The sequence below is a fragment of the Mustela lutreola genome, chromosome 9, assembly GCF_030435805.1.
Source record: "Mustela lutreola isolate mMusLut2 chromosome 9, mMusLut2.pri, whole genome shotgun sequence".
Taxonomy (NCBI): domain Eukaryota; kingdom Metazoa; phylum Chordata; class Mammalia; order Carnivora; family Mustelidae; genus Mustela; species Mustela lutreola.
Genome location: NC_081298.1, coordinates 133,189,607 through 133,213,117, shown reverse-complemented (window position 1 = coordinate 133,213,117; position 23,511 = coordinate 133,189,607). Strand labels below are relative to the sequence as shown.

Genomic DNA, 23,511 nt, shown 5'->3' with positions numbered 1-23,511 from the left:
TGGGTGGGATGATTTGCCTGCCTGTGTCCTCGCTGCAGTCTGAACCCCTGATTTCGCCTAGTTCTGCTTCAGGGGGTTCCTGAAAAGGGGAGGGAGCCAGGGGAGTTCCTATCTGGGGCTGGTGGAACAGTGGGCCCCACTCAGGGTGTCCCAGAGCCCTGTTACCAAGTGTGGATGACCACACTGGGGTCAGTGGCTGCGATGTTTCGCTCCCTCTTATGTGGGGCCCACCCTTCCACAGGGCTTTTCCTCGCTTTCCTTTCTGAAGAGGTGACTAGGTGACTCAGCAGCAGCTCGCTGTCTCCCTCTGTTCCCCAGGGAGGGTTGTCTAGGAACACAGAATGGTATCTAGTTACCCATGCATCAAGCCTTAGGGATTTCTGGAGAGGGTATTGCATTTACTCATTCTGGATGGCCAAGTGAAATATAATTTATATTAACTTTTGAAATATAATTTAGAGGCTTTGCTTTGGAAGGCACTTACTGGTTTCCTCCCTGAAGACCAGAACTTCTATAAATTCATTTTTAATCCCTGAATGTATTAGGTCCTGAGAAGTGTTCATTTTCTTCTGGGGACAGAGCAAAGATTTTTAAAAAGTCATTGTTAATTCAAGGGTTTCTCATGTTAAGATTTGATAATTTGGAAAAAGGAAGTCATTCAGAGATATTCTTAGTAGTCTGCTGTCTGAATCAACTGGGAAGTGATGTAGTCTTCTGGTTGCTTTGGATTATAGGATTTAAATGTAAGGACAATTTTTCGGGCATCCTAAATCAATTTCAACAGTCTGATTGTGAGATTTTAATTTTATTTAAGCAAAACCTCAGACTACAACTCTCATTAGTAAATCAAGATAGAATTAGGGTTGAATTTCACCTTTTATTAGTATTCTTATTATTGCATTACTCTTAGATTTTATTGAAAATTAGTTTATGATTGATAAATAGGGGCAAGACTAAACTGGCCTGTCATCTTTGCATTTTTCCTGGGACATCAATGGGTTTCCACAAGAGTGGAGCTTGGTCAGGGGTGGGTATGATCAGCAAGAAGACTCCCACCTACAGAGAGCTGTAGTAAGACATCTTTCAAGCTGTCTTAGTGTGCTGTCCTGTGCATAATCCTGGCATCAAAAATGTTAGCAAATATCAGACAGATTCTCAGAGAAAATCACTAACCTTTACTCTAGACTCCAATTGCGTGAAGCATGCTTCAAGTCTGAACAAAAGGTTAACTTGCCTTTTATCTTTTCTTACTTGCAAAGTTTTGCTTGTCTGATATCAGAAATGCCATGACTGAGTCCTAGAAGAACAAATGTCCGGGGGAGCATCCCTGGCCCGGGTCACAGACGTGTGACACAGATGAGTGCCACCTGCCATTCTGAGCTTTCTGAACTTCCAGCTTCCAAACGCGCATCGAAGATCTTTCTACTCTAATCCAGAGCAGAGGTTCCCAACTGGGGATGGTTTTGCTCTCTGGGGCACATTTGGCAATTTTTGTTGTCACGACCTTAGGGGACAGGGAGGAGATACGCTCCTAGTGTCTTGTAGGTCAAGGCCAGGGAAGCCGCTAACCATCCTATGGGGCATCGGACTGCCCCCTGCAGGAGGATTGTCTGGCCTCAAAACATCAGTAGTGCCAAGGCTGGGGAAGCTCTTCTGGAGAAGTTGTCAAAGGCAGGGTATCTCCAGGGAAGCCGACTGCCTGTCAGGATGATGCTTAAAGGTGCCATTTACCTGGTGACCTTATCCCAGGTCAGGCTCAGGCTCTCTGGCAGCCTGCCAACTTCAGAAACTCACTTCCAGGTGTCCCACAGTTGATCAGACTCTAGCAGGTTGACTCTTACAGAAACTTACAGAAAATGGAGTCACTAAACCTCTTCCTACCTTATTACGTTCCACTAAGAGGTATATCTAGTGGATGGAGTGGACATGCTCGTGTGCTGTCTGTCGGCGATGTGCCCGGAAGCTGAAGTCACCATCAGGTGCCTTGGAGAGTCAGAATCAAAACAAGGAGAGGTTTTTGGGCATCTAATGATACCTGGAACTCTAAGTGTAGACACTTAAAAATCCACTTGGGATGTCTCCATCAGGGTTGGACAATCCTGCCTCTTCAGGATGAGACCTTTGGAAAGTGCTGGGAGGGGTCTTGGGCAACCAACTTAGATCTTTTACACTTTCCTCCTCTGCTTCCCTTGCTGACCAACTGCCTTTCATTATCCATATTGATTCTTTTAATTAATTTACTCTTTAGTCTCATTGCCTTGGGGGAGAGGAATTGGTTCAATAAAAATGTGTCAAGCACAATTGTGTAACAGGGATAATGACTATGAAGACTGATTATAACACTGTCCCTAACTGGAGGCTTCTCAGTCTAGTGGGTAGACGGAGGTGACAACATTTCAGAACAATGTGAGAAGGGCAGTAGCAGGTACACTCAGGATTCTGGGCAAGTACATCAGACCCAGATCTATGCAGCAGTGTCCCTCAGAGTGTCTGTTTTGATCTCTCAGACACTGATTTTATGGTTTAATTTTTGGAGAGCCACCTTAGTCCTGTGAATCTGAGTCTTAAGAGACGGGCATTAGGAGTTATTATTACCCCTGGGTACTGTCTGCTTGTCCATTTGATTTTCCTCGTTCTGTTCCAAGATTGGATGTCAACTCTCTGGATGATGAAAGAGTCCAATAGGTCACTTAATCTTCACCGTTCCCTCTCAATAACGGAGCCAGTCTTTTTGTGCATTTTTGAATGCTGTTGTCAGCCCACCAGGAAATACAGCCAAGCTGGAGGGTCCACCAGAAGGATGCTGTAGATGGCCTCCTTTTTTATAGTGAAGAGATTTTCCTACAGAGGCCAGCAATACTTGAGCGAACGTGATGTGTTTTGCCACGATCCTGCTGAATTACTCAGCAAAGTCAGAAGCCTGCTTAGGTACTAAATCACAGATGGTCCCGTCTTCTTCTGAACCATTCCACCCTGATGGCGTGCTGGGAACGTAGAGAATGGAACCATGTGGCGGGATGGTTAAGCAGGAAGAGGAGACCGTGTTGGATTTTTCTTTCTCAAGTCTTCTGGTTTGGGACCCATTCTGCTCACTGCTCCCCGCCCTTCACTTTCCCTGACAACTAACTTTTTTCATCAGTTACTCGTATAGTCATATCAAAGTTGATTTTCTGTGCTGAGGGGGCATCAGGCAGGCTTACCTCAGTTCGAATCCTGGCTCTGGCATCGACTGGGTTCAGGACATTGGACAAATCACTTCCCTGAGCCTCGATGTCCCACCTATAAAATGGGGATCACAACAGTTAACACTCTCAGTAGCTGAGGGCAGAGGTAATGTGTGTGAAACTCCTGGAAGGTTCCTGGCATGTTGTAGGGACTCAGGGAATGCTGGTTATCATTTTACATGGAAAAGTCACGCTTAGAATGGGAATGCCCTAGAAGGGGTGTGCATTGACGTAAATTCACACCAAGAGCTACTGAGTGGTATTATATCTTTTCCAAAAATCTAGTTTTTTGGATGGGAGTCATAATGATGGAAAATGAGGCAGAACCCTGGCATTCTGATTTTGTGGGGAGACAGAGAGAAAAGGCAGGCTGGGAGGTTTGAATTCATCAGATATTGATGGAGGGCCTACTAAGTACCAGTTTTTGTAAAAAAAAAAAGACACACTTGGCCCCCCTCACAGTCTGTCCCTGGGCCAGTCCTTCTGTGATGAGCCAGTGCCCAGCAGTGGTTGGGGTTTCTTAGAAGCCCCAACCACTGCTGGGCACTTAGAAGTGCCAGATAGCTTAAGTACTTTGCTAATTTTTTTCTTCAGTAATTAATATAGTCATGTCAAAGCTGTTTGCAGCTAATTATCCCCCAGCAAGATTAATCATACCTTCCTTTAACATGTGCTACATTTGGGAAGGTATCTGACAGGCAGAAGAAGACTGTACGTGTGTGCTGTACCCTTGAGAAAAGGCACAGCAGCATTTCAGTGGGACACAGATATTTGAGACTGACCCAATGTTGTGTTGCTGGGATGCTGTGCAGAAGGAAGAGTAGGAGGAGGACTTTAACTCCTGAGTTGATTTTATTTATTCCTGCTGAGATTGCTGTACCTCTTCTGCTAAAGAGTCCCAGCTCAGAAATTCACTTTGGGTAAAGCTGCACTCCCCCCCCCCCCCCCCCCCGGATCTTTTCTTGTTATCTTTATTAGAGGTGAAAATGCACTGAAGGATTTCTCTGGCCATTATTGGGATCAGGGTGTTCCTGCTCGGCCCCCTCTCCCTTGCCCCCTTGATGTTGGTAGGATACCGTGCTTTGTTTATGACATTTGGTCCTGTGCCTGGGAGCTCCTAGGGTAGAGAGGAGGGGGCAAGCACTGTATCTTGTGTGTGATCCCAAAGCCTAGATAATTCCAGGCAGATCTTAAGCTATAGTGAATGTTTGTTTAATGACTGACGTAGCCGAAGACACTTCTTTCATTTTCTTTCTGAAGCTCAGAATCAATCTTTCCTTCCTCCTCTCCACTCAGCCCGGGCTCCCTTTAAGACCTACAATTGATTGGAAAACATGAAAATCAGTGGATGGATGCTTAGATACTAACATAAATCTATGGGAAGGCATCAGCATGAAGCAAGGCTTACCTTTTTGGGAACTGGAACTTTTTTTGCTTTCTTTAATTTATTCAGAGAGAGAAATGTAAATTTGTCCTTTTGTTTTGGTACAAGCTTAAACTCCCTAGACACACTACGCACACATCCATAGACACACGTTTAACCAGAGGACTCTGATCCAGCATGCATAGTCACTTCTGATCTGTGAAATATAACAATGGACAAAGAAAGCAAAATCGAATCTGGCCAGGCTTTGAAACCTATTGATTTCAAATTAGAGCAGCGGTGTTAATTCTATTAGGGCAGTCACACTGAGAACTTGGTCTCTGAAATGGATTAAAATGTATTCATTTAGAAGCCTATAAGTATATCCTTGATAAATTAGCCAGGAAAATAATGCTCCTAGAAGAAACTGTGTGGGAAGTGAATAACCACAGTCCTAATTCTAGTGCCTCATTTTAGCTTTGGATGTTTTGTTGGCTTTGGGGTCAGTGGAGATGTCCCAAGTGTCCACTATAGTCAAAACCTGAGGGTCCTTAAGCCTGAGAATGACTGCAAGTCTGGTCCTGGGGCAGCGATGTCTCCCGATTCCTGTGTCTAGTGAGAGGGATGCTTCCATGGAGGCGGGTGGAGGGGAAGAACACTCCGTCCCTGAAAGGAGATGGGGCTCTAAGAGATGGGTCTAATCGGTGAAGTGCCCAGATCACTGAGTCTGAGTTAGAATGTCTTGGGTGTGTTTCTTCCTTGGGGCTAAAACTTGACGTCTGGCTTCTTCTGCAGGTGAGAATGATTTCCCAGTGATTGCATTGGCCCCTTCAACCAGAAAACAGGATTCTTCTCTTCTTGTGGCCACTAAATGCCTCTGTGTACCACACACACCCGTGAGGGAAGAAGGGCGGAGCTTCTTGGATGATGATGGATGTTCTGCTGGACAGGATGAGGGCAGAGAGTGTACCATCGACACCACAAGGGTAAGAGCCGGCACCGATCTTTCCTCTGGCTCCATCACTAACCGGAGAGGGGAGAGTGAGCCGCACAGAGCAGTGACAGAGAGGAAGGTCACACACCAGGGAGACTCTTCTGACTAACATTCGCTGGCATTTGGGGCAGATGAGTAAAGGAGGGAGGTGAGAAAGCCAGCCTGGAAGGATTAGGTTGGGTTCTTTTGGGGGAGGCACCAAGCCCGATTTGGAAGACTCAGTATCCCTCATTGCTCACTCCGCCTTCTGAGATTCCTGGCTCAAACTTGAGGAAGCAACAGCTGCCTTTATTGTGTTAAGATTACGTTTGAGTCCATTTAAGTCAGTCTGGCTTAAAATGGGCTGTGGATTGGTAAGTCTGGCTCAGGTCATAGAAGGGCCGGGGGTTCCTGGAAGTACATGGTCTGGAGACACATATTGTTTGAGCCAAATAATGTTGAACACAGGTTGGATCAATTCCAATTATACTTGAGATGCCTCATAGAAAAATCAGGGTTTCTGGGTCTCCTGGCCCACTGTATACATGGTGCTGGCTCTCTGTTCCCACAAAGGACTCTGGGGCTGAACGAGCTTTGCCTCTGGAGAATTCACTGCAGTCCCAACCAAATTTGTTTAACTTATTTGTTTGGCCGCTGGAGGCATTTCATTTCCCCTTGTCTGGTCTAGATCTTTCTGCTAGCTCTTTGACAAAAACAGTGATAGCCTTTTAATTCTTCCGGATCAAAGCGAGTATCTTTCACTGGATTATGGACAGAAATTAGCATACGGGTCTGAGACTGCGGAAGTGTCCATGCCTGTTTCCTTCCATGGAACAGCTTAGGGTGTAGGGACACTACCTGTGGGGGGCGGGGGGGAGAACTGTGAAAGAATTATAATTTCTTGTGGCGGGTGCTAACACAATTGTGCACTGGGGGCTGTTGGGAGAAGGTGAGGGGTCTGAGGAACTGGGGGGGGGGCACCTGTTAATTTGGCCCAGGTGCGTTCAGATTCTCCAGAAGTCCCCTGGACCCCAGTATGAGCATGTGTTTGTGGGTTCCCTCACAAAGGTGACTCCTGAGAGGGTATTACCTACAGAGTAAAGACTCCACTCTTTTGGTGGAAAATCTTCCATCTGTGATTCTTTGTGTTTTTTTTTTTTTTTTTTTTTTTTTTTTTACCAAGGGGACAGATTTCTGGCCACTCATTTCTGGCCTCAGTAAAAATCCCCCAGCCTTCTGAGGGGCCTCCACTTGGAGAGGAGTAGCCACATAAAGAGAGGCCCAGAAGGAATGAGTGCAGTCCTAATCCGACTGTCCCAGGTGGTGAGAGCTGCCTCTTTTCCAGAAGGCTCTTTGAAGTTTGATGTACTCTCCAGGCTGGCGCTGGGCATGACCTTCTAGATGGCTTATAAGTAGCCGTTCATTTCCTGGAATTGCACTATTTTAGCTGCTCCAATGACCCTGGTTCAGGAAGGTCTGCACTAAGGAATGCCAGCATCTCGGTTTCTCAACCACACATGGTGAGCCCTGCAGTGTCACTGACATTTCCCCATGCTCTCTGCTCTTCTCTGCCCAGCACTGATTACCAATCTTCTGTTCCTTACGTGTTACGCCGGTGCGTGGGGAGCTGGCTGGAAGAGAAGGTCAGGGAAGGCGCCCGGTGGGAACACCTCCATCCACAGGTGTGGACTGACTTTAGGTTTTGAATCTGTTTCCATCTGCTTGTTTTTATTTGGAATATTCTCACAAGCCATGGGCAGAAATAGAATTTAGCACAAACCTACCCTTTTTAAAAACATGAGTGATTGTTTTTTTAAATTTATTAGGATGAAATGCAGCTCTCAGGATAGTCCAAAAAGGTGACAATGCCCTATTTTTTTTTTTAATTTGATGGAAAGATTAATGTAGATTTTGGACAAGTAGGAGGGCAGAAGGAATCAAAGCCTTTGACTACATTTGTGGAATCGATTGAAAAAAGTGATTCTGCCCAATCAAAATACTGACTTGTATTTGTTATGCTCTTGTTACATTTCTGAACAAGCAAGAGCATCCGCAAAGCCACTCATGCACATGTGTCTATGTATATTTGTCTGGCTTAAGAAGACCCAGTTCTGAGAGTATTTCTTAAGTGAGTTTGAGAACGGAAAACAAAAAGAGAGGGAAGTGGACTAAGAAGAGGTGAGTAAGAGGTTAATGGCTTCAAAAAGCCTTTTAAAGGGTACCACTTGGAGAGAGGATCAATGCCAGTTTTCTTTTAAGCTTCCAGTGAATACCTTGGATTTTTGACATCTTTTTCTTTCTTTTAAAAAAGAAAATACCAAGTAAACACCAAGGGACCCAAGGTGGCCAAATACAGTCTATAGTGGTCCCACGATGCGTAATTTGGGGTGATAATGGGCAAGGGGAGTAGCACAGGGAGCTGACATTCTTGAGAAAAAGAATGAAAATAGCATTGGAGTTTTCAGCTTTGTGGCCAGATGCCTTTTGTACTCCCAGATGTGCCTGATTTGAGATCCCATGTGTCCTCGTCATAATTATACCAAATCCCCTATTAAAGAGTATAGTGCTCTTTAATGAGGATGATGAAAAACTAGGTAAATTCAAAGATCAGCCAGTCCCTCCTCCCTCCCACTTAAAAAAAAATTAAATACTCATATTTGATGCATAGTGGAAAGAGTCTACTGCATAAAATCTGGATAATGTTGGGTAGACTCTGTGCCTTAGGTGTCCCTATTTGCAAGGTAGGGTAGAAGATCTCACTTAGGATAGTTAGGGAATTAAAGGATATTATTCATTCATTCAGTGATGCCTCCTCATCGCCCCCTAGTGCCCAGGTACTACATGGACTGCTGGGAATTCAGAGTCTCTTTTCAAGTGCTTACTACCATGCATGACCTGAAAAGGTGCTTCGTAAATTTTTCTTGAAACGTTTTTGATGGAGAATTTTAACATGGACAAAAATAGGGAGAATAATACATTAAACTCCTGTATGCATCATCCAACTGCAACAGTGATTAATTCAGTGATCAATGCCCGCTCCAGCGTTCCTGCAGTTTTGAAATCCATCCTACAGAAGTAACCCTAACACCTGAGAGGGGTAGCTGAGCAGGCACCGGGACGGTCACTGACCGACAGGATGTCTCTGAACAGTGATGTAGTGTAGTAGTTTGTCTGCTCTTGGTCCCTGTGGTGAAGAACCCCATTCAGTCCCTCTTCTTATGACTCTTAAAGGACTGCCCCTCAGAGCTTCCCGGGATCTCTGGGGGCGTGGCGGCCTCCCTCCCGGGACAGCGGGACGCCCATGTAGTGCTCACCTCACCACACTCTCATTGACATTGTTCTAGGACATAGTATAACGAGACAGTACCACAAGTGAACAGGTAATGCCAGTGCATAGGAACATTCTGGTAGGAGTGGTTAACGAAGCCGACGCCTCATTTCTGCATTTTGTCATTAGCTATTATCCTCTAATGTTTCAGTGTATCCTTACAGAAATAAAGCAGCATATAAAAAAAAATATGGCCATATCTTGTATGAGCAAGAGACACCTCCCCCTCCTTCCCCCAACCCCCCACCTCCTGGCTCTCTTATCAACCTCCCTCCCCAGGGATTATTTTGAAATGAACCCCAAATGTGGCATACTTTTATATTTTAGTATACATTTTCAAAAGGTACATGGAGGCTTAAGTGGGTAGAAGAAGAATAAATGAAACAAGATGGGATTGGGAGGGAGACAAACCATAAGTGACTCTTAATCTCACAAAACAAACTGAGGGTTGCCGGGGGGAGGGGGTTTGGGAGAAGGGGGTGGGATTATGGACATTGGGGAGGGTATGTGATTTGGTGAGTGCTGTGAAGTGTGTAAACCTAGTGATTCACAGACCTGTACCCCTGGGGATAAAAATATATGTTTATAAAAAATAAAAAATTAAAAAAAAAAAAAGGTAATGGTTCTTTTAAAAGAGTATACTTCCAATACCATCAACGCATTGAAATCTTAACAATAATTCTTTTGTATTATCAAGTATCTTGGTGATACTCAAACTCTCCTGTTTTTCATATGTATTTTTTTAAGCATTTGGCTAGTTAAAATCAGGATTCATACAAAGCCCACACATTGGATCTCTCTGATACATCGCTTATCTGGTCTGTGCTGTCTGTCCCGCACAGTTTCCCACAGTCTGGATTTTGCTGTGTCACTGCACATGTTCCTCTGAAATCTCTATCTGATTTCAAATGGCAGATCTAGATTCTCAAAAACATTCAGGCCTGATTGTTGGTTGTTGTTGAAATACTGCAGAATTGCGTATATACTTCCATCAAGAGGCATGCTCTGTCTTGTGTCTTTCCGTTACTTCTGACTCAGGTATTGTTATTCTGACGTAGCTGTTAGTTAAGTACCGCATCAGCTTTTTATCTGGGTTTTAGCAGCCTAGATCCATTATTGCGTGATGACTTGCATTCCTTCTTCATTAGCTGGGATCCTTTCTTACATAACAGTTTTACTGAGATACATTTCACTTATGATAAAATTTACCTTTCTAAAATGCAGAAGTCAGTAGTTCTTACTATTTTTTAAGGCTGTACAGCCAACTAATTGCAGAACATTCTTATGACCCCTGAAAGAAACACATACCTACTGTTGGTTATACCCCATTCTTTCTTCCTCCCAGCCCCGAACAACCACTTTCTAATGGGGTTCGCCTATTCTGAATGTTCCATATAAATGGAATCATAGAATATGAGGTCTTTCTTGGTTTGTCTTCTTTCATTAGAATAATGTTTTCCAAGTTCACCCATGTTATAGTACCTGGTACTTCATTCCTTTCTATGGCCAGATAAGATTCCTTCGAATGGACACACCATTTTGTTTATCCCTCCCTCTATTAATGGACATGGACATTTGGGTTGTTTTCCCTCTTTGACTTTTATGAACAATGCTGCTTTGAACATTACTGTGCATGTTTTGTTTGAAAATATGCTTTCAATTCTCTTGGAAATATACTTAGAAGTGGAATGGTTGGTTCATATGCTAACTCTATGTTTAACTTGTTCAGAAATGGACCAAATTATTTTCCAACATGGTTGCATCGTTTTAACTTACCCCTGGTAATGCATGATGGTTCCAGTTGCTGCATATCCCCACAAACACTTGCACTATAGTACAATGCTTGTATTATTATTCCTTTTTGATTTTAGCCATCCTACTAGTGTGGTGTTATCTCATCTTTTTGATTGTCATTTTCTCTGATGACAAATGATGTTCCCTCTCTTCATGGGCTTTTTGGCCATTTTTTTTATCTTCAGGGAAATGTCTGTTGAAACCCGTTACCCATTTTTAAGTAGGTTATTTGTCTTTTTATGGTTGAGTTGTAAGAGTTCTTTATTTTGGATACTAGATCATTCTCAGATAAATGATTTGCAAATGTTTTCCCCCATCATGTGGGTCACCTTTTCATTTTCTTGATACTTGTCCTTTGACCTGATAATGTCCTTTGAAGCACAACATTTTTAATTTTCATGAAGTCAGTTTACCTATTCTTCCTTTTATTGTATTATGATTTTGGTGTGTATCTAAGAAGTCATTTTAATCCAAGGTCACCAAAATTTATGCCTGTGTTTCCTTATGCATGTTTCCTAGTTTTGGCACCTATACTTAGATCTCTATTCATAGATAAATTAACCTTTGTGTATGCTATGAGGTGGACATCCAGTTTTACTCTTTGACCTGTCGCTATCCAAGAGTTCCAATACCCTTTATTGAAAAGATTGTTCTTTCCCTATTGAATTGTCTTGGTGTCCTTGTTGAAAATCAGTTGATAGTAGATACGGACTTATTTCTGGATTCTTAATTTTTTCCCTTGATCTACCGGAGATGATTTTCTTTTCTCCCCCCTTACGTTCCAGAATAATGAACTGACACTCTAATACCCTCCAAAGGTGACCAATATATTAATTTCTTTCTTTCTTAAAAAATATTATTATGAACTCAGGGATTTTAACATATCAATATAGGTCAATCTATCGGGAGATTTTTTTTTTTTCCTTTTGATGCACAAATTTACCCTCTTTGGCCAGTGAGAGTGTCCTCAACTTGGCCCAGAGTCCTTTTGACTCTGCCCCTGTCCTTGTTGATAGCTTCCTGGCTTTCTAATAGAACAAGACAGTACAGGCTTATCTTGGGTATTTCTTTTTTTAAATTTAAATTTAATTAACCAACATATAGGACATCATTAGTTTCAGATGTAGAGCTCAGAAATTCATCAGTTGCATATGCTGAATGCTCATTACGTCATGAGTCCATCACCCAGTTACCCCAGCCACTTCTCCACCTCCCCTCCAGCAAGCCTCAGGTTATTCCAAGAGTCTCTCGTGGTTTGTCTTCCTCTCTGATTTATTCCCATTCAGTTTTCCCTCCCTTCCCCAATGATCCTTTGCATTATTTCTTATATTTCACAAGAGAGTGAAACTATATAATTGTCTTTCTCTGACTGACTTATTTTTCTCAGTATAATACCCTCCAGTTCCAACCATGTCAGTGTAAATGTTAAGATTCCATCCTTTATGATAGCTGGTTAATATTCCATTGTACACACACACACACACACACACACACACACACACACCACATCTATACCACATCTTCTTTTCCATTCATCTGTTGATGGACATCTGAGTTCTTTCCAGAGTTTGACTATTATGGACATTGCTGCTATGAACATTGGGGTGAAGATACCCCTTCAGATCACTACATTTGTATCTTTGGGGTAAATACCTAGTGGTGAAATTGCTGGGTCATAGGGTAGCTCTATTTTTAATGTCTTGAGGAACCTCCATACTGTTTTCCAGAGTGGCTGCACCAGCTCACATTTATCTTGGGCATTTCTTACCCCAGACCCAGGATTAGATATTTCTCCAAGGAGCCCTTGTTCTTTCAGTGAGAAATTGTATTTTGATGCTTCAGTCTGCACAAACTTGAGATGTTCATTGCTCTTGACTTGGTATCTTCAGTTGGGGTCCCAGGGAAATAGACTGAGACAGAGATTGATGTGCAGGAAGTTTGTTGGGAGGTGCCCTTGGGACCAAGGCCAGCAGGAAGTGAAGGAAGTAGGATTGGGCAAGGAGAAGAGTTGAACTGTGATGAGGATGGAACAGAAATCTTAGCTGATCCTATGGAAACTCTGGAGCCTACCTTGAGAAAAAGGTGCTGGGTCTTTATAGCCCCCTCATACATATGTCACTGGATGTGAACTGGCCTGGGGAAGGAGTGTGACCTTGGGCAAGACTTTGAGTGAAGGTGATTCCCGAAGGGGGACTTAACTTAGAGCCCTTAGCTATTACCACTTCCAGCAGGTGTGAGAATAAGTGGCTCAGTTCTAAAGGGGAGATATAAGTGACGCTTCATAACATCCACTGGAGTTGGTCATTTTGTTGTACGTTTTTTCAGTGGAAATAAAATCGTCCCTTAGAAAAAGTTAAATTATCAGTTCATAATGCTACTTCCAATTCAAATTTAGGATCGTGGGGCTCTTATTTAATTTCTTTGATTTTTATATTTGTATTTTATTTTGCACTCAGAATCTTGGGGGCTTTTCATGACATTAACATAATCATTTATTTGCTTTACCTTATTTTTGTGTGTGCATAAGTTTCAGAGTCATGATTCCGATATGAATACTAAAAATATTTTTAAGATGCTTAGAGTTTGTCAGAGGGTGTGTACCATTATGGACGTACAATTTATTAAAATTAAATCAAACTTCAAAAATCTGGAAAGAATTTATGTCCTTGAGGTTAATGACCAATTTGATACACAGTAAGGTTAAATTTTTAGGGATTGTCTTTTTCTTTTTTATTTAATTTTGATTCATAATTATGTAAAACATTTACACATTTCCCAAGTCCGGCTTCCAACATTGTCACCTATACCCTGTTCCCTCTCTCCCCAAACAGGGAAGCACTTTGTTTATTTTCAGTTTGTCTTTCTGCTGTTTTTCTCTGTGTAAGTGTGTGTGTACATATGTGTATGTACATATACATATGCATGTATATGTACAAACACACACATTTTCCCTCTACTTAAGTAACATATCCTAGAAATCACTCCATTGCATATATAGAGAGAGACAGACCACAATTTCTTTGGCCAATCTTTTATTGATGGCTATTTGGAATGTTTCCAGCTTATGCAAGTGTTTTCAGTTTTTGTCTTTCTTTGGGAGAGATTTCTAGATGAGAGATTGCTGGGGTAGAGGATAAATGCCTATGTAGTTTTGTTACATCTGGTCAAATTGCCCTCCAAAAGCCTTTTCCTTCATTTTGCATTCTTCCACCACCCCTGCTTCCCCACAGACTCATTAATAGAGTGTGCAATCCAATTTTTGGATTACAGATCACATGAACACGCCTAAAGAAAGTGCTTTAATGTATTTAAAGTTATTTATGTATTTATAAATACACATATAAATGTGTATATGTTTACATATATACGTAAATGCATACGTTTACATATATAAATGAATTACAAATGTATAATTCATATAAATCATAAATATATGTAGACATGTATAAATATACCTTTGATCTTGTAAATGTTTTCTGGATAGCAGTAAATGAACAGGAATCTTGGAGAAAAGGTTGCTCGGTGTCTGCCTGTCTTTATGTTACTTTGGATGTGTGAGGCACCATGCTGTAGAAAGCTCTGGAATCGGGAGAATTTCCACCTACGCTCTAACCATTAATATCTGCACAAAGCCCACTCATCTCCTCTGATCCTGCCTCCTCATTGGCAAATGCCAGGGTGGTCGCGAGGGTCAAATGACAGAGGGAATGTTTGCAATTGGAAAGGGACTGTCTGCCTGCCAGGGAACCTAGCTACCGAACGTGAAGGTGCGAGATCCTTCTTCCTGGCCCCCTGTTGGCTGCTGTAGGCCGGACCCAGGCAAGGAAACCAAACCTACTTCTCTGGCCACCATGCCTTGGAAAACCTCAGCTTGCACTCTGAGCTCAAGCATTTGGTATAATCCAGACACTTTGCTTTTTCTCTCCGCTGAAGCCCCACAACAAGAAGCTCTTATTTTACGATGTGTATTGCTTTTATGATGAGACTGTGTGGCATGAATGGGCTTCATAATGGGCTCTCTTTCACCAGCACAGAGTGATTAAAAAGCAGGGAGGACAGAATGGGAAGGCTGACATGAAGGGTGATAACAGTGTTCTTTAGAAAAGTGACTGCAGATTGATCGGGAAACGGATTACACACTCATTGATTATGACACCGGCTTCTGTAGGTGTGTCATGAAGGCAGACACTGCTGTTCTATCACTGTAGCTTTCCAGAATAACCAAGAAGGTGAAAAATAAGCCACCAGAAGAAAATGTCCATTAACGTCTTAATGCCAGCTTAGCTGAAACTAGCTCCTTGGAACGTTTTAACTATGTAAACGTGCCACGAGCACAAGCTTGCTTTCCGAGATCTGAAGTTCCATAAATATTTGGACCAAGCCATGAGATCTGATTTAGGCCCATCAAAGAAGATATCTAGCTAAAAATAGAAAGCAGAAGCAGAAAAAAAAAAAGAAAACAAGCATTCTGAAGAGGTCAGCAAGTCTGTTAACTGGTATGTCAAGTTATGCGATGGTCTCTGGTTTCATGGGAACATGCTCATGGGAACGCGTTCCGTTAGTGTCTCGAGAGCAAGTGCCCCATGCCTGCTTTATGACTGGAGGCTCCATCCTGGGGCAGATGGCAGGGGGCTGGACGTTGAGGCTGTGTCCTCTGGGGCCTTCCTCAGAGGAGGCATCTCTTGTCTCACTGAGAACCTTGGCTTTTCGTAAGCATAAGGGGCAGAAAATCCCTTCCTGACTTTTTTGCCTTCTGTAATGGTTTCCTCATATCAGCCACGTGTGCAGAGTGGAAAACGCATCTTCTTTTCACTTTTCTACCCTGTCCTTTCCCCCCCAAGTACTGTTGATTCAACGTTATGAACTTTTCTTGATTTCTGTCACTTCCTCGTTACACACACCACCGCTGTTATGAGTTGGGGGCCTCTCCCTTCTCTTGCACCTCTGACTCCTTGAACCTTTTCCCCCCAGCCAACTCCCACCCTGCTGTCAGTGGGGTCATTCTAGGTCACAGTCACAAAGACAACTGTGTCCAGTCACTGATTAAGACCATTTAGCGATCTTGCCTACAGATAAAGTCCAGACTCTAGACTGCTCTAAAGATTCTTACCCATCTGGCTTCTCCCCCCCACTCCCCGCCCCCGCCACAAACTGCCTGGTGCCCACTGTTGGGAATGCCCGCTTGAACCTTTAACTTCTGAGCCAGATCTAACCAATGACAAGGGTGATTGCTCTTTTCAGTAATGCCAAAGATGCTTGACTCATTTCTCTTATAGCACTTCCCACATTGGATTTTTGGATTATAATAAGGGAGGAAGTGGAGGAGAAGATATATGTAGTAGAAGTGTCATGGGTCTGGGGCTGATCCAACTCAGGTTTAAATCCTGGCTCTACCATTTACCTATCCTGTAAGCTTTGATTCAACCTCTCTGAGTACCCATTTTTCTGTACATCTTCTGTAAAGTGTTGGAAGGATAAAATGACAACATGTCTACAAAGCATCTAATAATATCCTAAGTGGGAACTTAGTATCTGACAAACTCCTTTCTTTCATCTGTACCATTTGCTCTGAGGGAGCACCATTGTATTAGGTGATGGCCAAAATCCATTACTTTCTCTCTGAGAAAGATCTGGTGAATCCCAGTTAGTGTCACAACCAGAAACAGGAAGCAGGTGCTGGACCAGTGGAGACTTGGTATCAGCAGAGCAACTGCGAGTGTGTGGAGGACAGTCTAGGAGGAGAGGGAGCAGGTGGAAGAGAAGCGTGTTGGTGTCAGGAAACTGATAGTGCAATTAACTTATAGAGGTTTTCCCAAGTCACTTTCTTCTCTGTGGATGTACCTGAAACCAGCATCCCGTTAAGTGTAACTATATCTTTAAGATGTAGGGTACTTAAGGACAGGGAGATGATTATATCCTCCTGATTGTCACCACCCAAACATAGGGGTAGGACATTCTCTTAAAAGAGTGAAACATGGGAGCACCAGGGGAAAGATACATCTTTTATAAGAGCTGAGCCGAGCCCCTGGTCAAGTGTGGGTTGGGGGTGAGGGTCAGAGCAGAAGGGGGAGCTATTTGGGAGGGTGCATGACTGAACCCTGGGCTCAGGGTGAGCTCCAAGCCAGGCAGTGACCAGCCCATCACATCTGAACCGAGCATTCCCAAAGGCAAGAGGCTTGTGGTTGGGACTGGAGGTGCCTGTATAGTGTAAGTGGCCCACGCAGTTTTTCCTCTGGAGAGGGAGGGGTGAAAGGTAACTTTTGTGTGCTTAGAATATAAAGAAATAAGAATTAAAATTCATGAAAAAGATATGGCAGTCTTCCCCCCACCCAAGAAAATGGATCTGTGAACTCCAGCTTTTGCAAAAACAACCTGTTTTGTGTTGATTTTCTTCCAGTTCAAATGTGTAAATACTGTATATTCCTTTTTATTCCAATTCCAGCTTTGTTCTTCATGTAGCCCATCATCCCGGAAAGGGCAGATTAAAAATGAGCTTGGCAAGGCACCACGGGACAGTGCTAATGCCATCTTCTGCTCCTTCCAGGTGCAGCGTGAACTTCCTCATCTCCCTTCCCATCCAGCTCCCCGCCTCCTGGGTCCACCATGGTGTTTGGTGAGTTTTTCCATCGCCCTGGACCAGACGAGGAACTTGTCAACTTGAACGTGGGGGGGTTTAAGCAGTCCGTCGACCAAAGCACCCTCCTGCGGTTTCCTCACACTAGACTTGGAAAGCTGCTCACCTGCCACTCGGAAGAGGCCATTCTGGAGCTGTGTGATGACTACAGCGTGGCCAATAAGGAGTACTATTTCGATCGGAACCCCTCCTTGTTCAGATACGTCTTGAATTTTTATTACACGGGGAAGCTGCACGTCATGGAGGAGCTGTGTGTGTTCTCCTTCTGCCAGGAGATCGAGTACTGGGGCATCAACGAGCTTTTCATCGATTCCTGCTGCAGTCATCGCTACCAGGAGCGCAAGGAGGAAAACCACGACAAGGACTGGGACCAGAAGAGCAATGACGTGAGTACCGACACCTCCTTTGAAGAGTCGTCTCTGTTCGAGAAGGAGCTGGAGAAGTTTGACAAGCTGCGATTTGGTCAGCTCCGGAAGAAGATCTGGATTCGAATGGAAAACCCAGCCTACTGCCTGTCCGCCAAGCTCATTGCCATCTCCTCCTTGAGCGTGGTGCTGGCCTCCATTGTGGCCATGTGTGTCCACAGCATGTCAGAGTTCCAGAACGAGGACGGGGAGGTAGACGACCCCGTGCTGGAAGGCGTGGAGATCGCGTGCATCGCTTGGTTCACCGGCGAGCTCGCCATCCGGCTGGTGGCCACTCCCTGTCAAAAGAAGTTCTGGAAGAACCCTCTGAACATAATTGACTTCGTCTCCATTATCCCTTTCTATGCCACGTTGGCTGTGGACACCAAGGAGGAGGAGAGTGAGGACATCGAGAACATGGGCAAGGTTGTCCAGATCCTCAGGCTAATGAGGATTTTCCGAATTCTCAAGCTTGCCCGGCACTCGGTGGGACTTCGATCTCTCGGTGCCACACTGAGACACAGCTACCACGAAGTTGGGCTGCTGCTTCTCTTTCTCTCTGTGGGCATTTCCATCTTTTCTGTGCTTATCTATTCTGTGGAGAAGGATGAGCACATGTCCAGCCTCACCAGCATTCCCATCTGCTGGTGGTGGGCCACCATCAGCATGACGACCGTGGGCTATGGAGACACCCACCCAGTCACCTTGGCAGGGAAGCTTATCGCCAGCACGTGCATCATCTGTGGCATCTTGGTGGTGGCCCTTCCTATCACCATCATCTTCAACAAGTTTTCCAAGTACTACCAGAAGCAGAAGGACATTGATGTGGACCAGTGCAGCGAGGACCCCCCAGAGAAGGGTCACGATCTCCCTTACTTTAACATTAGGGATATTTACGCGCAGCGGATGCACGCCTTCATTACCAGCCTATCTTCCGTGGGAATTGTGGTGAGCGACCCCGATTCCACGGATGCTTCGAGCATTGAAGACAACGAGGATATTTATAACGCCGCATCCTTGGAGAACTGCACAGCAAAATGAGCAGGGACATTTGTGCCTGTATCTTGCGTCCCTTCCTGATGTTAGGTTAACAACAGCTTTATAAACCTCAATGGGTTTGTTAAAATCATTTAATTCTCAGGGTATACCTTTCAGCCATAGTGGGACATTCATTGCTCCAAAATAATAGAATCTTCTTTATTTTTCTCAGTGAAGTGAATTAAATGCCTTGTGAGGAAATTTATTTTTTACAAGAGAGTTGTCATATGCTTTTGGAAAAAAGGTAAACGGTGTGGGGCGGGATTTGTTGCTACGGCTTACGTATCATTCTGTGTTTGCCATCTACTCACATTGAGCCAGCTGTAAATTACCGACAAGTAGAATCAAAGGCCCAGCTGACTGAAGACTACATGCATGTAAGAGCCACAAAATGAGACAATGCATGTGAATCCATGTTCATGTTCTAGACACGGAAATTAGGAGCCTAATAAACTTGCCTAATTCAGTACGGAGACTGTCTTGGCTGTTATGTTTTTATGTCAAGTAAGTACATGTCAGTATGTTCAAATGTTGGAAGGGAAATGCTCTTTTTTTGGAGTATCAAGTGTCCTTGCTGTTCGTTTCTGAATTTGGGGTAAACGTAAAAAACAGGCTAGCTCTTTTGTTCAGGAGACCCAATGGTCATAGGCAGGGAGAAGTTTCATGTCCTGTGTAAACTGATGAAACGTGTACACTTTCAGGACATACTCAAGTTAGCATATACGCACGAAGCATATGCCCTTACAGGTACCCTTCTAGTCTCTCGTTTGTATTTTATAATTTCTCCTTTTTTTTTTTTTTAAAGATTTTATTCATTTATTTGACACCCAGAGAGAGATCACAAGTAGGCAGAGAGGCAGGCAGAGAGAGAGAGGGGGAAGCAGGCTCCCTGCTGAGCAGAGAGCCAAAGCAGGGCTCGATCCCAGGACCCTGAGACCATGACCTGAGCCAAAGGCAGACGCTCAACCCAGTGAGCCACCCAGGCGCCCCTATAATTTCTCCTTCTGAGAAATAAACCTCATCACCTGAAAATTATGCAGAGCAGAGGACACATTCACAGGCAGGGACACGCTCCGTGAGTGGAAGAAAGGGGAAGTGGTGCACAAACACACAGATGTGATTCATTATGGCCAGAGGAGCGAAACTTTAATCACCGGAAAAAGCGACGCCAGCAGCTATAAAACAAGCTGCCATTTTAAAATCGCCTTTGAGACGGTAATGTCTGCCTCTTCCATAAAAGCCCCTCCCGATGAAGGAAGACATAGATACTCGTTTCCAGAGCGGTGACAGAGCAATTCCAGCCCAGGTGGAGAAAATTTACTAAAATCTTAATTTTGGAGATGTATGGTGACTCTGACTCCTGCTGTCAGACTGAGTTCTTTCCCTGAGATCTTTTTGAATGGAAAAGCCACATGGATATAGTATTCCACGTCCTATGTTTGCAGATGCATTTCATTGAAAGAAGGACGTCGCCTGTAGATTATCTGATGAAAAGAACTCTGACTCGTCTCTCAACATTTCTGTGCCTTCTGAGACGGATATAACTGACCAGGGTTTTATAGTCACTTTTAAATCTGGAGGTTTATTCATGCATGTGTGTCAGCCCCTGTCCATTTGAAAAAGCTTTCTTTTCCCCAAAACCCCTTTTTGATGGTGGTGTCAATGTACTTTTGAAGCGTAGCGATGGAAATCTTTTATCAACCATTTCCCAATTAGTAGCAAAGTAGCTGAAGGCCGCTTCCATGGTACTAGTAATAGTTACAGTCAGAGTAGTAGTACGAGCCGTGACATTGATCATGAGAACGGTAAGAAGAGCAACAGCAATGATAATAATCAGCTGCTGTGTAAGTGCACGACCTTTGCAGTCTCACCGGGGGCTTGCCAACATGGCTATGAGCAAGGGTTTATTCCTGTCTGCGCTTTAAGACAAGGAAACTGAGATTCGCAAGGAAAGTGCCGTGAATGATGACGGACTTGGGCTGAGAACCCCGGGATCCAGATCCCGGAACCCGTGCTTTGAACACAGCATCACACCGCCTCGCGCTCCGCTGCGCTGGGGAGCAGATTGAAGGACACATCGGGGCAGAGTTCATCAGGAGAGGCAACGAACAACACACTCTGTTGGACTTGGATTTTTCTAGTAGGTGTGTGGAACCGGGAAAATGCTGACCACGTAGGTACCTGTCCTCCCCTGGTCCGCAAAGCAGGCACGTTTGTTTACAAAGCTGAATTTTCTAGAGTGCCCTTGAAGCCAGAGCAGACTGTGAGGGGGCTTATTTGAGCTCGAGTGGCAGGTGCGGTAGGCAGTCCACAGTCGTAGTGGAGCTCAGGAGCCTCTGAGCTGGTGGGACTGAAGGAGCTAGAGTCAGTCCTACATCCTTTCACCCGTGCTCTTATGGTGGGAGCAGGACAGCAGTTGTGTTTTTGTCTCTAACCACACAGGTCCCTGTTGTTCATCCCGCGTGGTGACATGGCCGGCTTCTTATTGCCTGAGGGTTGAGTCCGCGGCTAAAGTCCCCCAGCACAGGGGGGCTGGCGGAGGAGTGCACAATGAGGGGCCGAGCAGGAAGCCAGCCAACCCGACCTACTGACCCTGCCTGTTGCTGTGTGATCAGTCCTGGGCATTGGGGTTCATGTGAGTGGGATCAGGCCACTTTGGGAGAATTTTGACTTTTAATTCTTTCAAATTCTTTGTCCCTACCCTGTGGCCTCTTTGTCCACGTCCTCACATTTGTGGTAGCGTCTTCAGCAGTGTTTGATGGCGGTCTGTCTGGAAGGCCAGTGACTCACCCCTGGACCTATCTCACCAGGCTTGACTTCCTCCCTCTCAAGTCTTCCTCCTCTGGAGATTGTCTCAGCTTGCTCGTGGTTCGACTTGCTGTTTCCCCAGTGCTTACTGGGATGTGTGCTCAGGGAACACACCGGGAATGAAAGACTGACACATGATCTTTGCTCTTAGGGAGACTTCAGGCTAACAGGAGATAAATTAGTCAGCTGATATGTATGTATATGTGTGTGTATGTGTGAGAGAGAAGGAGGGCTTCCTGGAGGTGGTGACATCTGAGCTATATGGGAACTTTAGTCTGAGATCCTGGCGAGTTTGGCTTAGTTTTAGGGAGAAAACCTTCACTGCCACTGGATGGGTCCCAGCTGCAGACACGGCTAATCTCTGCCTTTGGGGCTTCTCTTCCCTCTGCCAACTATCATCCTCTTTAGTTAAAGGATCTTCCATCTTTAGACATGATTATCCCATTTTTTTCCCTCTGTGGAGGTTTAACTATGCCCATATTAGTCACAGTTGCTTTTTATATGCCTGAAATCATCCCCATGTGTTGATTTTATATTTAGCTTAGAATTTGGGGGGCAATTGTTATTGTCCCCATCTAGAGAGTCATGGTGGGCCATTGTCTTGGGGTTTCTGTAATCTGAGACCCCTGTACTATTTTATGGAGTTGGTTAATATTATTGGAAAAGATTTTTTTTCTGACCTTCAGAAAAGGGATGATTTCCACCATATGAAATTGTCATTATTCCATCATCTTTTTTTTTTTTTTTTTTGGTCTGGAATCACAACAGCTTCAATATATGATTCAGCATAATATTAAGGGTTTGCCTTATGTTAACAAAAAGGTGTTTCTCAAGTCTTAGGCAAACTTGTGACTGATCCTATCTGTATGTCTACTATAAGGAAGAAAGTGGGCATCAGGGAGCCTGGATACTGGGTATTAGCACCAGAGCTAACTTAGCTGGGCAGGCAGCCTTTCTCTGAGCTCCTTTTCTTAGGCTGGATTTAAGAATAATCATTAGAATCCTTTCTATCTTGGACATTTATTTAATTGACTTTCTTCCTACAAATTGGTTAGTTCCCCTCCAACTTTGTTTGCATTATAAATTCACATAGCAAAAAAAAAAAGAAAAATAGATTTTAACCTGCCAATGAATTTTTCTTATTCTCTGTCAGTAGAGTGCTAACCAATGAGGTTTTATTGCTGTTGCGGACACAGGGTATTAGCTTGCCTTAAAATTTAGGTCATTAAAAACATTTGCAGAGTCATTTCTTTCCCTTTGTCTGGTGATGAGGAGCAAAGGGCCCTGGAATTTCTGGAGAGTGGTGGGAGCAAAAGTTTTCTTGACCATCAGTAGATCCATAAAATAGATTTTCTTGAAAGTCACTGGTTGGCTTAACCTTTGGTCATTTTTGGCATCTGCTAGTTTTTCCTTCTCGGGAGGAATGCCAAGGCATTTAGGAACACAGGGCAGAGGAGGGGTGAGCTGAGAAACAGAAGGCACAAAGGATACTAAGCACTGCTTAAAGCCATGAATGTGACAGCTCAGAGGGACCTGGGAGGTCATGAGGAAGAGGAGTGACCCAGCCCAGCCAAGGCCATGTAGCTAAAGGCATCCATACAGACGACGTCCAGATTGGAGCACACTACAGTGCATTCCACTTTCCCACTCTGCCTTCTTCCCTACCTACATCTTATTATGAAAAATTTCAAGCATGTATAAAAGTTACAAGAATAGCATCATGGAGCTGCATGTGCCTACCACCTGGCTTCAACATTATCAAACTCACTAGAAACCCATTTCCTCTCTTCCTCAACTCACTTCCTCCCCTCTCATTTGTTTTGAAGAAACTGCCAGTCATCACATCATCTAATCCATAAGTATGGCAGTAAGTATATTTAAAAAATAATCTTTTACTAAATACAAAGGCAATGCCGATAAACTAAAAAGTAACAATCTCTCTCTC

The 23,511-nt window shown here is 44.0% G+C and overlaps 1 protein-coding gene across 2 annotated transcripts in view; it reads left to right on the top strand.

The window, feature by feature from the left end:
* Positions 1 to 19,231, top strand: part of KCNS3 (potassium voltage-gated channel modifier subfamily S member 3) — a 38,438-nt gene extending 19,207 nt beyond the window's left edge. For both annotated transcript variants that reach the window (XM_059132593.1, XM_059132592.1), the window contains exons 2-3: positions 5,383 to 5,573; positions 17,227 to 19,231. In XM_059132593.1, the coding sequence (XP_058988576.1) occupies positions 17,286 to 18,761 (1,476 nt within the window). In that variant the 5' untranslated portion in view covers positions 5,383 to 5,573; positions 17,227 to 17,285 and the 3' untranslated portion in view covers positions 18,762 to 19,231. The remainder of the gene's footprint in view (positions 1 to 5,382; positions 5,574 to 17,226) is intronic.
* Positions 19,232 to 23,511: the final 4,280 nt, after the last annotated feature.